The sequence below is a fragment of the Microplitis mediator genome, chromosome 10 (genome assembly GCF_029852145.1).
Source record: "Microplitis mediator isolate UGA2020A chromosome 10, iyMicMedi2.1, whole genome shotgun sequence".
Taxonomy (NCBI): Eukaryota; Metazoa; Arthropoda; class Insecta; order Hymenoptera; family Braconidae; genus Microplitis; species Microplitis mediator.
In genome coordinates, this window is record NC_079978.1 from 9,241,360 (window position 1) to 9,258,706 (window position 17,347).

The 17,347-nt window shown below is 29.6% G+C and overlaps 2 protein-coding genes across 3 annotated transcripts; both read right to left on the reverse strand.

Annotated features, from left to right (window-relative positions):
• Positions 1-27: 27 nt before the first annotated feature.
• LOC130675304 (DNA polymerase alpha subunit B) lies at positions 28-11,107 on the reverse strand. The gene is made up of 7 exons (XM_057480875.1): positions 10,924-11,107; positions 9,757-10,018; positions 9,626-9,683; positions 1,727-1,803; positions 796-1,656; positions 505-714; positions 28-415 (listed from the first exon to the last, which is right to left on the reverse strand). The coding sequence occupies exons 1-7, from the start codon at positions 11,000-11,002 to the stop codon at positions 103-105; spliced, it is 1,860 nt and encodes a 619-aa protein (XP_057336858.1). The 5' UTR covers positions 11,003-11,107; the 3' UTR covers positions 28-102.
• A 132-nt stretch (positions 11,108-11,239) lies between these two features.
• Positions 11,240-16,323, reverse strand: LOC130675299 (dipeptidyl peptidase 3). 2 transcript variants are annotated; one of them, XM_057480869.1, is made up of 4 exons: positions 16,171-16,323; positions 13,902-14,199; positions 12,063-13,827; positions 11,240-11,497 (listed from the first exon to the last, which is right to left on the reverse strand). In XM_057480869.1, exons 2-4 carry the CDS (start codon positions 14,175-14,177, stop codon positions 11,340-11,342), a joined length of 2,199 nt encoding a protein of 732 aa, XP_057336852.1. In that variant the 5' UTR covers positions 14,178-14,199; positions 16,171-16,323; the 3' UTR covers positions 11,240-11,339. The 2 variants fall into 2 exon arrangements, with proteins under 2 accessions (XP_057336852.1, XP_057336851.1); XM_057480868.1 differs by lacking the exon at positions 16,171-16,323 and adding an exon at positions 15,810-16,023.
• Between the last annotated feature and the right edge of the window lie 1,024 nt (positions 16,324-17,347).

The window sequence follows — 17,347 nt, forward strand, 5'->3', positions numbered from 1 at the left end:
TTACAATGTACTTGAAAGGTATTCGAGTTTCAATAAAAAAAAAAAAAAAATTCTGTAAATATAAAAGTATAAAATTAAAAGCTCATGGCATATTTTTTACAATTAAACTCTAAGGATTTCACCGCTGACACAGTCTTCAGACCATTTATCATTAGGACGGATACTTAATTGAGAATAAAGGCCTTTTGATATTTTCGATGGATTTATGATGTGTGTACCATTGCTGTATTTATAGAAATATTGCATGGCTGAAGGTACTAAGAGAATATGAGGGCGGGTGTTCATTCTGCTACAGTCGGCCCACAAAAGTATGTCCAATGGTACTTCGGGCGATGGCGGATAAAGAGGATAATATGAAGATTGTAATAATAAGTGCTCTGCTATGCGTCCTAGTCGATCACATCGAGGCATATTGCTAAAATAAAAAATAAATAAATTATATTATTTATTATTTTTTCCCCAAATAAATAAATAATTAATTCAATTGTTTAAATAACAACTCACTAGCTTATTTCTTCGCTGCTTAAATGTCTAATTACGTCAACAGACGTCACTCCAATAATCAAACCATCAACGTTGAGTGTACATGGATCAGGCATTAGATGAAGATTTGGTTTCTTAAGGGAATTACGAATTCGAAATTCTGGAGTAGGATAGAATCCATCGTGATGAGCATCTTCGTATGAAGATACAAGAACTACTTGAGTGGACTTGCTATAAAAAACATTTATCATTTTTTATTTTGTTAATTATACATTGATATATGTTAAATAAATTGATAATAATAAAACGTACTCTTCAACATAGCTCATAATTTTAGTGAGCAAATTATCAAAAACATCTTGGTATAATCGATTACTATTGTCGTCAATTACAAAAGGACCAACAAGAATTAGAAGATTGGGTTCTGTTTGTGCAACATGAGCCATAAGATTATAAAGTGGTTGATAATCATTAGATTTGGCAGTGAATGGACCTGAGGCAACAACTATTTGAAGTTGTTCATTTAATTTAGGCGGTGACGGAGGAAAAGAAAGACCTGCTAATATTTTATAAGCACAAAGTGTTTCTTTAGTGGGATTTCTTCCTTCAATACCGATAACTTGACCGGGAAAAAGTGAGTAACATTTAAGTCGACTGACATCCAATGGTATACATCCTTTTTTCTTTCTCACATCTTCAGCTCGTGGATCCCCAATTCCATCACCATTTTCAATAACGTCTCCATCCTCCGCAGATATATTTAATAATTCATCATCATCATCCTCCTCGTCTTCGGACTCATACTCTCCCAATGAGTGATACCAATGCTTTGGATCACCCGCCAGTAAAACAGAGGTACTGGTGAGTTTGCCATCGTTATCTGAAAAGATACGGCCCCACGTACGAAATTTGTTGAAGGTTTTTTCACGGACGTTTGATGTTATGACAAGTTGGTTTTTATCTTTTTCCCATAATTCACAAAAAACCTTGGCCATGTCACGATACATATCATGCAAGACATTGTAATCGCTCATTTGATTAAAGAAAAAATATTCATTGGGCAATACATGAGGGTCATTAGTTTTAGTTACTTCAATTTTACGTGGCAATGCATTCTTCCAATCAGATACTGGCTGCCCAAATTTAACAACAATTTCTCCACTTTTACTTTGTCTGCAATAAATATTAAAAATAAATATACATTATTAATAAATAATTGATAAAAAATAAAAATAATAATTACATAGTACTCGAATTAAGATCCACATCTTCATCCTCTTTGTCCTCATGAACTTCTGGATCAGCGGGACTCTGTTGGATCTGCTCAAAAGCAAAGACTAATCAGCCAGAATAAAAATAAATTTATAAAATTCTCGTAGACATGGGAATGAATGTTCATATTTTGAAAACTTGTATTTATTCTGTAAAAACTATTAAAAAATAAATTTTTATTTTACGCTCACAACTGATTAATTTAACTGACGTTTTAAAAACAGAACGCCGTAGACGAGTGTGTATCTAGTCACGATATTAAATATAAACGTGCACCAAATTCAAACTCGTCCATAGCATAGTCTCTGATTAAAAACCCAACAGCGATAAACAGTTATCATAAAAAAAAAGAAAAAGTTGAAATATATATCAGTCATGAGCAGTAAAATAAATAAAAATTCTCAAATTAATTTAAGCAATTTAACAATTGTAATATTGTATCACCTGTTGCGATGTTAATGACCGTATGAACTTAATGAGTGTGGATCTAGTCACAATATCAATAGAATGTGCACCAGACCATCACTCACTCAGTACATTCGGCACGAGATTATTACCATTTCTTTGTTACAAATACCATCATCATCAACAATTGTTAATTATGCATTTCCTATAATAAGCAAATAAAACCAAATATGACAAAAAAAATTCCACGCATATTTTATTATAATAAAAATAATAATTGAATATTTGATAATAAATTTTAGTAATCGTCATTATTCACTAAATGTATACACAAGTTGTTGAATAGCGAGCAAGTTCTCAGACCAAGATGCGGGAAGGTTAACTGCCGTTAACCTGGCACATTCAGAACGCGCTTCATTGTCCGTTATATATATATGATGATAAAATTTCAAGACTTATATTTTAGTGGCCTTTTCTTTCTTCACTTTCTTTCCGCTGCCTCGGGCGTACCAGAAGTTATATACTTTTTATTTCGCTCTCGTAAATCAGCAAATGGAGCACACGAGAAGAAAAAAAAAACCGTAACACAAGTTATCGCGCGTGTTTAAACATCGTCAGCACGTTACTTTATTATTTTTTTTCTATCAATATTGTGCCTGTGTGTACAAGCTACCGGAAAATTACCTTAAAATTTACATATTAATTTCAAACATCTAAGCAGACGTTATCGCGACAATATTGTGGTGCTTATGTAAAATCTGATGTACATAAAAATAATTTATCGGAACTTAACTCGCGGAAAGACGGCCCTGGACTGACCGTCGAGTGAATATCACGGTCTGTGTAAAAGAGAAGGGATAATGTAGAAGAGATGGTGGAATTGAGTGAGTGAGTGAGTGAGTGAGTAAGTGAATGAGTAAAAGAGAAAAAATGAGAAAGAGAAGCCTTGATTCGCCGTACCGATCGTATAGTGGTTTTCGGAGCGATCTCAGAGTTCTCTTCTCTCCCCTACTACATATATAAACTCTCCTCTGGTTGTCTCTCCTACCACACCACCATAAAACTCAAAGCGTCTGTTGCCGCTTTATTTCTTTGGCTGTGTCAGAGAGCTCCAACTTGGGTAGTGACTCTCTCCCTTGCTCTTTCTATTATTTCTCAAGGCATATAAGCCATTTACCGTATGTACTATTCTCAACTACAACTATAATCATTATCATCACTTGTACTTGTACTATACTATGTACTACTACTATTACTACTACTACAACCACCACCACCACCATCATCATCATGAAGATCATCACCACTACCATCATATATTTATCTCTTTCTCCCTCTTTCCGTCATGTCTACTCTACTCTTGTCTCGAGTCCCTTCGAACCGTGGGAAATGACGTTGAACTTTTACCAGTTACTCGCGTTTCACAATGCGGGACGCAAACAGCCTAGCCATACCAAAGAGTGAGTACAAGCTTGAGATTTACCAAGCTAAACCGATCAAGGGGGAAGTTAAAAGAACAAATAATAATAATAATAAATAAAAGTGAGACAAAACGAGAAATAGACAGCAGTAAAATATAAATTTATATATGTGAGATTTGTCTTTCAATACAACTGGTTATTTATTTCTTGATCTTAAATTTTTTATCTCTTAGATTTACGCGGACATCGCGTGCAAGTTACGTGAAATTGCGGGTTATAATTTTACTGCCGCTACTAAGGGTACAAGAAGGACAACTGGGAAATAAAACAAGAACGAGATATTGGGCGGCCATTCTTCAATTGCAGTTAATTGGTTGAGACAAGCAATGTCTGTTCACCGATTGTTATTGGATTGTCAACTAATGACAGAAGAAAAACATAAAATAAAAAATAATAAGCCAATGAGTGGCTCAACAAAGAAGAAAATACACGATGTAGGAAAAACGTTTTTCTTTGTTACTATTGTTAAAATAATATTTTTTGTTTAAAAATTATTTTAAACTGATGGCAATCAATATTATCTCGGTGTCGCGATCAGTCAAGCGTACTTTTAGTTGCCGTGAATCTCCAGAAACCTGAGAAGTAGTCGGGTCACGCTATTGCCCCCTGCTAAGAACGGGATCCTTTAAGAAAGGCCCGGCAAAAAAAAAAAAAAAAAAAAAAAAAAAAATATGTTAAAATGAAAAAAAGAAATCCGTTGTTGGCTGTCCCTTGTCTGGTAGAGCGTCCCTTTGGGTGGATTTCAGCAAAATTAACTGTTGAGAATGGACTCCCTGGTCTACTTAAATTTTCGTCGGCGGCAAGTGGTGAGGATTAAAACTAGACAACCGAGGAAAAATTTTTCCTAGAACTTATAAGATAAATTGTTTTGCATGACCTCGAGAATTATTATGAGAAAATGAAGAACAAGGTGGAGCAAAAAAAAAAAAAATACCAAGCGTATAAGGGAAAATTGTTGAGAAATGAGTTAAGGCAGAGGTGTAGATATGTAAAAGTTTAAAAAGGGCTCGGTTCAGTGAAACAAAGGAGTGTTTGGCGTTTCTATAATTTTATCTTAAGACACAATCGATTCGGGTAAAAGAAACGCGGGGGAATGCGCGTCGTTATGTTGCTTGTAAATCGAGATAAGAGTCTTGAGAATATTTAATTTTTTTAAAACACGCGATAAAATATTTGACATTCGGACGCTGTCATTCAAAATAAATTTAAAAAAATTTTATTTTAATTTAAAGTGTATGCGAACTAGAGGTAACGAGAAACGGAAAGTGAAAAATAATAAAAAACCGAAGTATAAAGAAATAAGAGTAAGTAAAGACAAGACGCTAAGCGTTGGTGTCGCTGTATCCCACGGAGGGCAAGCAACAGGTAGCTGAGGCTGAAAAATAGCGTCCGGTGCGTTTACATCGTAGCAAAAAAAATAATTTAAAAAAATGCTTCGATCCTTTCCAAGAATTACCAATCGCTTGGAGCCAATGATCCCTGACGAAACATCTCACAATCTTCGTTACACGATAAATAAAAATCTAAAATAAAAATAATCTCATATGATAAATATACAGATATAACATAGTAAAATATATATTATTTAAAATAAATATATATGTATATACTCGATTATTTAATGGAAAGGAATGAATGAACACAAACTTTGACGGAAAATATATCTAGCGAGTAAACTTCCGGAACTGTCGAACGCGAAAAGCAACAGGTTGTTTGTTACGCTTGGAAGAAAAATCACAGGAAAGTTTAAACAAAACGTGACGCAAGTTTTTACTACATACGTACAAATAACTCCGTCAATCTGTTCAATCTAATTAAAATATACAAAATATAATAAAAATAATACACTTTAGTTTCACATTCACTTAAAACTTGTATCGTTGTAAAAATAAAAACTAAACCGATTAAAACAATTTAAGTAAAATAATATTTTCACTGTAGCGTCGTTTAACGGCGTCTTCTTCGGAGCGTCTACTCAGCGACAGAGAGAATTAAGTGATGGTGGGGCAACAAGTTGTTGAGAGATGGAGTCTGTCTTAAAGCTGGCAGCAGGAACCAAGACAACGCGCCACCTTCCGAGTGGTATTGAAAGAAAAATCATTCGCGATACGACGCTCTCTCGAACCATCATCGCCGACGTCAAATCGTCATGTCACATACGTCGGTTTTACTAAATAACTATAACTATAACTATACTTTCTCTCTCCCTCTCTTTTTTTTTGTTTCTTGCTCTCTCTCTCTCTCTCTCTCTCTCTCTCTCTCTCTCTCTCTCTCTCTCTCTCTTTCTCTTGCCTAGACAATTAAAGTGAAATTTAATAATAAAATACAATAAATGTAAATGATACTGAAGTTAGCCGACGTCTAATAAATTTTGTATTTTTCTTAATAACGACAAATTTAAAAAAAAAATATTTTTAAAAAATTGCTCCTATAGTCTTTTAAATTTTCTACATGTGCATATTTTTAGTTTTTTCTTTTCAAATTATTGTTGAAAAAAAATTCAAAAATTTTAAATTGTTTGCTAACTTCAGGATCATTAAATGTAATACTGTTATAATTTACAATCTGATTATGTATAAATAAATGCTTTTAATTAATATATTTATCTGTACATATTTACACTTGAAGATAACCAAAATTTTACGATTTCTCACAAACTACTTTATTTTATCTTTGTATACTTTGGAGAAAGCTAAAAATCCCGTATAGTACCGGTCTAAAGCTCATGACTTTCATGCTCAGTACAACCCATCGACTTACTACATTATATATATATATTAGTTTTTATTGAAGACGACGCCACCGTCATTATACACGATGGAATAAAGAAATTATATTTAATACCAGAATACATATATTACGATGAGTATGAATGTAGCAGACATCAGACAATTTATAAGTTTTAAATAAATAAATAAATTTAAATAATGGAATTTAAAAAAATGCGCGCGCTGATTTTTAAATTTTCTGAATACGCATTTTTTCATTATTTTCTACTCAAATTTTATTCATTTATTCAAAAATTTTAAAAATTATCAACTGTCAGTTACATTCACACTCATATATTACGAATAATGAGAATAGTGATATATATAAAACCCGAGTAAAAAACTTGCGGAAAATATTTTAAATTACACTTTCGATATTCTGACAATGTAACGCATTTGATACTAAATTATTTTTCACAGAAAAAAAAAATGTATACATATATTACTTGTGTGTATATTAATATAAATAATTATATGCAGTAGCAATTAAAAGTCACGTTTATATTATATGTATGTAATATATGTAACCGTTGGAAGCGTCGGCTTTGTCTCGGTTTAAGACAGAGCTTGGGTAACGCGAACGACGCTAGCGGCAAGACACGTCCTTGAAAACTGAAATTATGCCCTTTGGAAGAAATCTAGTTGGGTTTTGTAGAGGGGATTTACTGTACACCGTTGTCCCCTCCTTTTTTTCTTACAATTCTCCTTCTTTTCTTTACTTAATACTTATACGTACATATGTATATATATGTGTGTGTGTAAGTTTACTGGTCGACGGTCGGTGGTCGGTTCGTCCATTTCCATTCCTTCAATTCACTCACATCACAAAACGACCTTTACATACACGTATAATATTATCTCGTTTACTCTCTTACTTTTGCTCTTTCATTTCTTCTTTCAGACAATAAATGTATAAGGAGGGGACAAGGACCGGAATCTCTCATGTATTCTCGGGTCCCTCCAATTCTGGTTTATGTATCAGTACGAGCAGTACCAATACCAATACCATTACCAGTAAAGATGAAAAGGAACAGCTAAAATCCCCCATACCATTTTACCTTTACAAGATAAATCTTCAGTGGGGATAATGGCGGCAATCTACCTGGAGGATTTTTGTGCCAGGAATTATATAGATAGAGGGTAGAGGGGCCCCTGGTTCCATCGTTCCGTGGGACGTCGTAGTCGGTTTTACCGAAGAGCCTGGGGGACGAGAACCACCTGTCGGGAAATCGTTGGAAATCTCACCCAAGCCACACTCTACTCTACTCTACTCTACTCTCTTTCTTTTCATTTACTATACCCGCTGACACCGCATTCTTTGTAATGTATTTTTTTTCCTCCCCTTTATTTAACTTTGCCTTTACACCGCACTATTAACTTTTTTTTTAAATAAATTCATTTATTCATTTGTATGTTTTATCAAACTTTAATCACTCTATGAGTAATGTGCTATTCAATGATGCTGATTATTTTATATTTAAAATTTTATTATTATTTTTTTCTTTTTATCTACTGTATAATTATAAAGTATCAATTGTACGTTATGTACAGATGAATAATCAGTTATTACTACGAAAAAAGACGTGGCAACATCACGCGGTTATGTAGAAGCTAAAAGTTAATACACAAGAGTACGTTTCATAGCAGTCATGGACAACAAACTACACAAGCTTGGTGTGCAAAACTAGTGGCACTTTACAGTGCCGTATCAATTGCCAATTAAATAATCCATTAAATAATTTATTATATATTTTTTAGTTAGCGACTAAAAAAAATTTCGTACCCATGTTTTGCCAATAGAGATGATTTTTTACAGTATTTTGCGACGCAGAAATAAAAAACCAGTGTTGAAATAACGGAATAGAGATACAAATAAAATAAAAAAATATATGGAAAAAAAAAAAGGTTGGAGAGTTTTAAGAGGACTTTGCCTACATCCTACATCCTACAACATTTATGTATCCTGCGGGGGCTCCAAAAAAGAATTGGGTCCACAGGTAGACTCGTTACGTCATTACTACGATACCAAAAGACCACAAAGAATGTGAACTGACAGCGTTGCCAGAGCTCACGCTCAAGTAAATCATCGTCGTTGTCCGGGAATGAGTAAAGTAAAGACTAAAGAGTACACGGGACATACAACAACAGCCTTTCCTGGATAATGCACGTGAAATTTATCACTCGCCGTTAGCTATTTTGCGTTACTCACTCAAATTAAAAACAATTACGTTTGCATATCATTCATATTATTATTATTTGTTTCCTCCTACTCTCTGATTTTGTTTTTAAATTTTTTCCAACGTCGACACGTTTTAAAAAAAATTAACGTAATGAATAAAACAGCATAGTAGACGTTTTAAATGTAGACGTGGTGATAAAACATAAAAATATTACGGTTTTTTGCGTACTCATTGATATGTTTTCAAACGGACTTGATTTATTATTTTTTTTTTCTGTAACGTTATCTCTAGACTTTAATATGTACTACTTATTAACATTTATGTTATGTATATAAATAGTAAATATATACAGCTTTATTCGAATAGTTTGATTGAGAAAAGGCAATGGAAATGTTTAATGGATTTTTTTTTGTTTAAATCTTTTGTGGGTTCACGTGGCAACGGCAGAGATTCGTCCGATTGCAACGTTGCCAAATTGCTATAGCTTCAGTTTAATACATGTATTTATATGTATACATAATATGATATTACAACTGTTGCTTTAATAGCAGTCACTGAGACATATCCAAAGAATCTTGTACACTTGCAAAAATTGACAATCTCCGTCGACGTAGATAGCCACGTTAATTTATTATGTCAACAGATTTCATTGGTTACGATTGGCTTTAATATTTTTTCGAACAAAGGTCATCTGATACATTACTTTAATGTTTTGTTATGTTTAATAAACTATTAATATACTTTAATTGTCTTTATATTATGATTTGTGTAGCATTAGAAAGGAGAAAGGAAGTTGAAGTAATGAAAAAAAAAAAAAAAAATTAATAATAAAAAAAAGTTATGAGTAAGCGATTAAATTAGATTTTTTAAACGAAAGGTTTCTCGGAAGCATTAAAATATAAAATTATAAAAAGAACCTTGTTATTTGGGTTAATTATTTTCAAGATTATCAAGTCATTAGTCTTAATTAAATGATCATTTTTTTTTATTCGTTAAAACTAAATTAGAAATATGTATAAATATACAAGTTACTTACGTTTTTAGTGGGATCCTTTTTGAAACCGTACATCTCCAAAATGTCTTCATCCTCATCCCTATTATTTTATTAAAGATCGTATTTTAAAAATAAATAATTAATATTTTTTAAATTCAAAAATAAAAGGATACGTTTTATGGGTTGATGAATTGAGTTTACTTTTCTCCAGTATCTCGTTGATGACATCGTACTCTTTTTGACTTTTAGTTTTAATTCGTGCCCGTTTATGTTTCTCGTTACCACGTTGTTCAACATTTGTTATACACCATTTTTCAAATTCTTCAACTTTCTCAACAGTTATGTCTGTACTTGATGATTTATCTTCAACAAACTCTATCCAGTTTTCAACAATACCATCTTCATCAACTTTAAAGAGATTGTAAATATCTGCAACTATAATTTTTTTAATTAATATTATAATCTATTTATTTTTTTAATTTATTACTTCCCAATACAAATAAACAATATATATATATATATATATATATATATATATATATATATATATATATTTACCCTATAGACAAAAACAAATTTTATTTGTACATACATTGGGAATGGGAAGACATTGTCTTGAAAAACAATATCAAAATACATAAAATACTATTTTAATAGTGCGCATTCATCAACAAATTATATCTAAAAATTAAAAACTTTAAATGGCTTTGTGTAAATACTATCTATCTTTTTATTATATTCCTACTAGATTCGTTACTTATATTTAAATTTTTGTATTCAGTTGGCAGTTGATTAAAATATTTGATTGCAATGTAATAAAGGCTTTTTGCAGTATTTTAACTTATCAATTTTAGACATTTTTATTTTTCTGTCTAGATCTACCTTCATAGTTATTAAATAACAACATACATTCATTATAATAGTACATTAAACTGTTATAGACAAATCTTTGCTTGATATTTAAAGGCGCATTTTCTCTTTTTTTCCTATTTGCGGTTTTTTCTTTTAATACCAAGAGTTATAAGTACGTTCAAAGTGAGTAATTTAAAGACATATTAAGTATAAAATTTAAAGATATTTATAAACTCGTTACTTCTTATAAAATTAATCTAACAAAGAAATTTGATTTTTTATACATAACCTCAATTTTAAGATGGAAATATTGTCAGAAGATAATTAAATTCTGAATTTTTGTATGATTACTGTCATTATACAATTATTTTATTATAATAGTTATTGTTTTAAAAAGTTAATTTGATTGAGCAAAATTTAACGTGGTTAACCATGACAATTATTTTAAAACTAATGTTTTTAAAAATTATTTATAAATTAATGCTTACATTTTTGTAAAACTGACTCATCAATTATTTTGCAATCAAAGATTGCTAAATTAGCTCGTAATTTATTTTCAAAGTCCATGATTAGTATTATTATTATTAGTTAACTCTTGGAAAAATGAAAACTGTTGATTGTCGGTTACTGTTGGTTAGAATCAGCAAATGCTCTCTTTCGCGCCAAAATTTATGAGCTATGGCCGAAACGCTTCAGGAAAAAAAAAAGTGTAACGTTGATAGCGCTAGTGGTTACTTCTGCAATTAAAAAACTAAAGCGCGAATTATTTAAAATATTTTTAGTAACAGTAAATTTATAAAATAATTTTATCGATATAAATTTATTTTTTTATGTAAAATGAAAAATTACATATATTGCAATAAAAAATTTTTGAATCATTATTATTTGTGAAAAATTTAATTAATTAATTGAGAAGTTGAGGTGCGAAATGCGGTTGATCTTTTTCCCATAATTCAATAAGTGTTTCTTCGACTTTTGGTGACGGGAAACGATCAATCCATGATTGGATTAGGCCATCAAATGTTGGATCATAATTTTTTAATTTAACATCTTCGTCAGAACCTTAAAAAACATAAGTTATATTATTATTAATAATTATTAAAATATATCATAGATCGGTGATAATTGATTTTATAAATTTATTATTAATTATTGCAAGCATATCCGATAAAATTAAGTAAATATATCAATTTAATTTCAATGACTGAACGAGGATAGCTGGGATAGATTTATCTACGGAAATAAAAATAAGTGTTTTTGTCCTGAATATATTTGCTGGGCTGATCAGGAAATTTGATACTAGTATACCCTGTTATACTCGTTTTCGTTAAATTTAAAATGTTTAGTTAATTTAATTGGATACTGCGAGTCAAGATGACAAAAATAAAATTTTTGTTCGAAGTAAGGTAAGAGACCCAGTACCCGATCACTCATGTATTTGTTGATCTATATTTACTAAATTTTATTAAGTAACAGATATACTAATACATGGAGTGATCGGGTACTAGATCTTTTACCTCATGTAGTTTTAAAAATTGCAATCTAGCGTTTCTTTGTAGTTCTTTGTACTAAATAAAAATTTAATTTCAATTCTAAGCTTTAGAAAAATAATTTTCAAAAGAATTACCTTCAACAAAAGTATTAGATTGAACGAAAATTTTCCTTGGTTGTTTATGAGCCAAAATGATATTTCTCCATCTTGCCCAGGGCTGTGCTCCAGTCTCAGGTACATCAGAATAATGATCATACATCAATTTAGCAGATTCATAATCACCAAGACTCTTGTAAACCTGAAGTTTCTTCAAAAATTCACCAACAGCTTTCTTACCAACGGTATTAAGTTTACTTCTGTCCAGAGTCAATCTTAGATTTTTGTCCTGTTCAGTTTCGACAATTTTAACAAAGTCTTCGCCAGCTTCCAAGCACACTCTTAGCAGTACATATCGTGCTTGTGAATGAGCTTGAAGCCATTTTTTCGTAGAGGGCTGATACATTTCCAATGCTTTGGCACATCCGTTCCACAACAATGACAACCAATTGACATAAATAATGTCATCAGCGTCTTTGTCATCATAACCAAATATCTTTAGTACGTCTTTTTCGAGACTCAAATAAAGACCAACAGCTTCAGCACGACATTCTTCGTACGAAGATCCCATAGCACCAAATTTAGAATCATAAGTCTCACCTTCCAAAAAATATTTGTCAATCAATTCACCAGTTAATGGATTTTTAACCGTTTTAATATCAAAATTATATTCTCCATTAGCTAGTTTCCTAAAGAGTTTTCCACTACCATGACCAAGTAGTTCATGAAGACCAACTTGGACTTCAAAACTAGCAATACGATGTTTGTTCATAAAAGTTTGATCTTCATCAGACAAAAATGGAATAACATCTTGCTTCATATTCGCAGGAATCACATTACCTAGAGATACATTTTTAAATCCCTCACTCTGTCTTATTTCATCATAATTAGGAATATTTATTCCAGCTGGAATACCCGATCCAGAGAATGTTAAAACATCAAGAGATGTAAAGTCCGGTCGTAAAAAGTGATCTTTTTCAAAGTCTTTACCCCACGGTAATTTCGGTAAAAATTCTTCAGCACGAGTAACAAGAGTTGAAAATTTTTGTGACATTTCTTTGTTAACCATAGCAACGAAACCTTCAAACTCGCCACGTTGTCCAGCTGGATCACGATAAGTTTCAATAAATCCAATATAAGTTTCAATAACTGGTCCCTTATCTTTAATCCAAAAACGCGAGCCATCTTTATGATCATCCAACGATCCCGTCTTAAAATGACTTATATATTTATCCAACATATTTAATTCATTATCATTAGCTGCGTACTCTTTAGCTTTTGTCAAATTATCAATAACTGCAGTAAATAATTTACTGTAATCACCACGACTTACGAAAAATTTCGAGCCTTTAAATAATTCAGCAGGTAAAGTTATCTTCGGATCATCATTTTCCTCAAGTGATGCCAATTTAATCTCATATACATTACGCTCTTTTTTCTGACCTGATTCAGTGTAATACTCGACTGTTTTGAAGCATCTGTTGTTATATGCTTCATAATTTTTACTCTGCATGAATTCTTTAACCAAATCAGCGTCTTCTTCAGTACAATTGCCAGAAAAATATGTTGTTATTCCTTTATCACCCAAACCTAGTGATTTAACTTTACCTTCCAGTGAGTACATGCTGTCTTTTATTTTACTCCACAAATCATTTAATTCTTTCGAATTTTGTTTATAGGCTTTTGATGCTTTCATTATCAGTTCATACTTATCTTTTGGTAAGTTTGGAATTATTTTACTATCTCCAAATGACTTGTAGTTGCCAGCATTTGATAAAATTCCACATGCGTAAACTAGAAATGCCTGATAAATTTTAATTTATTAGTACGAGATAAAATTCACTTATTAATTTATTAATTATTATTGTATTAACTTACAGTAAATTCATCCTCAGTGACTCCAGAAGCTAGACATGATTTTTTAAACTCTTCAATTGATTCGGAACTAAATATTTTATGCAAGAATGTAAAAATTAATGGTGATTCTGGTGATGTTTGAATTAAAACAATGAGTCCACCGTTCCAAGCAGCTTGACTTAAATAATGAGCATAAAGTTTTTCTTTTTTTGATAATGCGCTAAATGCTCTTTCACACTCGAGTACCACAACGGGTTGAGTGTTTGGTAAAGTGTACAATGATAAATCGTCGCTCATTGTGGTATAATTTTTAAAAAACCTTAAAAATAATTAGTAGTGTCAATTAGTTTTTACTGATTGTTTTCTAACAAATATTTTTATTTTCATTTTAAATATATTTAATTAAAGAAAATATTAAGAGAATTTTACAAATGATAAAAAAAAATAAAACTTTATTCATATTTATGATATGAGTGTGAATGTAGCAGACATCAGACAAATTTTAAATTATAAATAATTAATGAAATAAAATTTTCAAAAAATGCGCATTTAAAATTTTTGAAACTAATAAGTGCATTTTTGATAAATTCTATTTTTTAAATTATTTACTCTATTTATTTATAATTTTAAATTTGTCTGATGTCTGCTACATTCACACTCATTTTAAGATATTGAAATAAGAATATCCTAAAGTTTAGCAGGCAATTAACAATTTTCGAATTTGTTTTTTCCACATTTTAATTAGGAAAAAAAACTAAAAATATGCACATGCAGAAAATTTTAAAAACTCCAGGTGCTTTTTGTAAAAATAATTTTTGTTTCAAATTTATCGTTTCGAATAAAATTCAAAAAATATTAGACGTCAGCTAATTTCACTATCATGAAATTAGCTGACATCTAATAAATTTGGGATTTTTTTAAAAATGAAAAACTATAGAAATGAAATTATGTTAAAAAATTCCACCTATAGTTTTTTTAGTTTCTACATGTGCATGTGTTTAATTTTGTTTTTTTTTTTTTTCAAATTAAATTGTTGGAAAAAAAATCCGAAAATTGATAATTGTCTGCAAACTTCAAGTCATTCATATTTAAACTTTTTTGGAACGCATATTTCGAAAAAAACTAATTATTTGATACTTTAATATAAAGATTTAATTGATTAGTTATAACGGTACTTTTGAAAGCACAATGAATTTATAGCTATATTTTTCATTATGTTCAAATATAAAAAATAAATTAATTGACGCTATTAAATTAACGACTAAAATTCCCGACAATAATTTACAAAAATTGTAAACAAAATTGTTTATTTTTACAATCAATTTTTGGCCTCATATTTATCACCTCGAATTATTTATTTATAAAAGAAAAAAAAAAAAATAAAATAAAATTATAGAAATTCAATAACAAAATTCCCGGTAATAAAAAACTTTTTTTTTTTTATAAAAAATATTTTAATAACGAACTTTTTTAAAAAATAATATAACAAAATTTAACGACTATTACTTAAAATTTGATATCAAGAATGAGAAACAATTTATGTACTTTAATAAACAAATCATACATTAGTTATTATAAAATATGCGCATAAAAATTAAAAAAAATCTTTGGTATTAATTCTTAAAACTTTTGTCTATCAATATCAAATTTGTTTATTAAAAAATGAAAACATTTACAGTTTACTGAAAATTAACATTTTATTTTTTTTTATTAGTGTGAATGTATCAGACATTAGATAAATTTCAAATTATTAATAAGTAGAGTAAATGATTAATAAAATAAAATTTTTTAAAAATACGCATTTAAAAAATTTTGAAATTAATAAGTGCATTTTTTATAAATATTATTTTTTAAATTATTTTCTCTATTTATTTATAATTTTAAATTTGTCTGATGTCTGCTACATTAACAGTAATTTTTTTTTGTTACCTATTATTATTTAATGTACTTGATTTATTTAATTGTCTATAAGAATAAATAGATTTTTTTATTGATGATAGTGAGGAGTATCGTTTGTGAGAATTATTAATACAACTGAACAAATTGCGATTAAATGCTCTTATCATTGCATTTATTGTTATCGTGTATGAATTATAAACTTATCTAATTTAAATGACAATCAAGTTGATAATTGATATACAACATACAGTACAAGATAAATTAATTTTAATTGTAAAAAAAAAAATGATCCGGCAAAGTATTTACTAAAATACTTTTTAGGTTATACAGTACAATTCTCAAAACAGATATTATAATAACAATATAAGTATACTATACGTTATATACTTACAGATACAACGAGAGTTAGTGCTTCCTGTTGATTTTTTCTACTTTGTGAGCTATCAATTGAAGTTTTGTCTACTATAGATGCTGAATGACCTCTCAGTATTTGATTTTCGTCCTATACACGACTACTTTTTGATGACGTGTAATATATATATGTATAAATATATATATTGTGTGTGGTAATGATGAGAATTCAGATTACTCCTTAGGTGGCATTTATTATATTATATTAAATGTGCATTGTATTGCTGCTCCGATTGCAATTAAATAAGTTTTTTATACTTTCAGACTTACTACTTTTATTTAAGTATTAACCGACTTTTTTTTTATTTTCTGGAATGTTTGCTAAATCTTTGAATTAGAAATCCGATGAAAAATTTTTAATTTTAGATTTTTCTTAATAAGACAAATAATTGTAAAATTATTAATAAGGAAGTAATGAAATATATTTATTAGAAATATCGAAATTTATATAATTACTCCAATTGCACATAAACTACTCAAACAATTAATACGTTTATTCATCAATAGTTTTTTTTTCTTATTTCCTAATATTAAAATTTATTAAAAATTTTTTTGACTTTAAAATTTTTATTTTACGTGCTATATATCAACAATGAGATGGTGAATCCTTTTCTTTTTTTTTAATTCAGGATAAATTAATTAATTTTCTGTTAGTTTTTCAAAAGTTTCTGACTGTTAGTTGTTATATTTATTGGAATCTTGAACGCGACTTGAAACGCATACTCCTCATTGCTCGCAATGTTAATGATCCGAAATTTGATTATAAATATCTCTAATTAGAGGTGGTCAATCGACTCCAAACTTTTAATGGCAATTGTATCTTAATCCCTTTAATAAGTATGCAAAATTAAAAAATTTTTTGACACTATGCTCGACACCCGACAACTACTTTAAAATAATTTGCTTTTCTATTCTATATAACGAGTGTGAATGTAGCAGACATCAGACAAATTTAAAATTATAAATAAATAGAGTAAGTAATTAAAAAAATAATATTTATAAAAAATGCACTTATTAAATTCAAAATTTTTTAAATGCGCATTTTTAAAAATTTTATTTTATTAATTATCTACTCTATTAAGTAATAATTTAAAATTTGTCTGAAGTCTGCAACACACACTCATTCTACATAAGAAAGCTTGAAGCAGCCAGCAGCT

Coding starts and splice junctions, on each gene's coding strand:
- LOC130675304 (XM_057480875.1), bottom strand. CDS start 11,002: ATGGACTTTGAAAATAAATTACGAGCTAATTTAGCAATCTTTGATTGC. Junction 10,019..10,923: donor TGAGTCAGTTTTACAAAAAT/GTAAGCATTAAT, acceptor AAAAAATTATAG/TTGCAGATATTTACAATCTC. Junction 416..504: donor AGCAGCGAAGAAATAAGCTA/GTGAGTTGTTAT, acceptor TTTTTATTTTAG/CAATATGCCTCGATGTGATC.
- LOC130675299 (XM_057480868.1), bottom strand. CDS start 15,946: ATGATAAGAGCATTTAATCGCAATTTGTTCAGTTGTATTAATAATTCT. Junction 14,200..15,809: donor AGTACATTAAATAATAATAG/GTAACAAAAAAA, acceptor ATTATTTTTAAG/GTTTTTTAAAAATTATACCA. Junction 11,498..12,062: donor ATCTAATACTTTTGTTGAAG/GTAATTCTTTTG, acceptor ATGTTTTTTAAG/GTTCTGACGAAGATGTTAAA.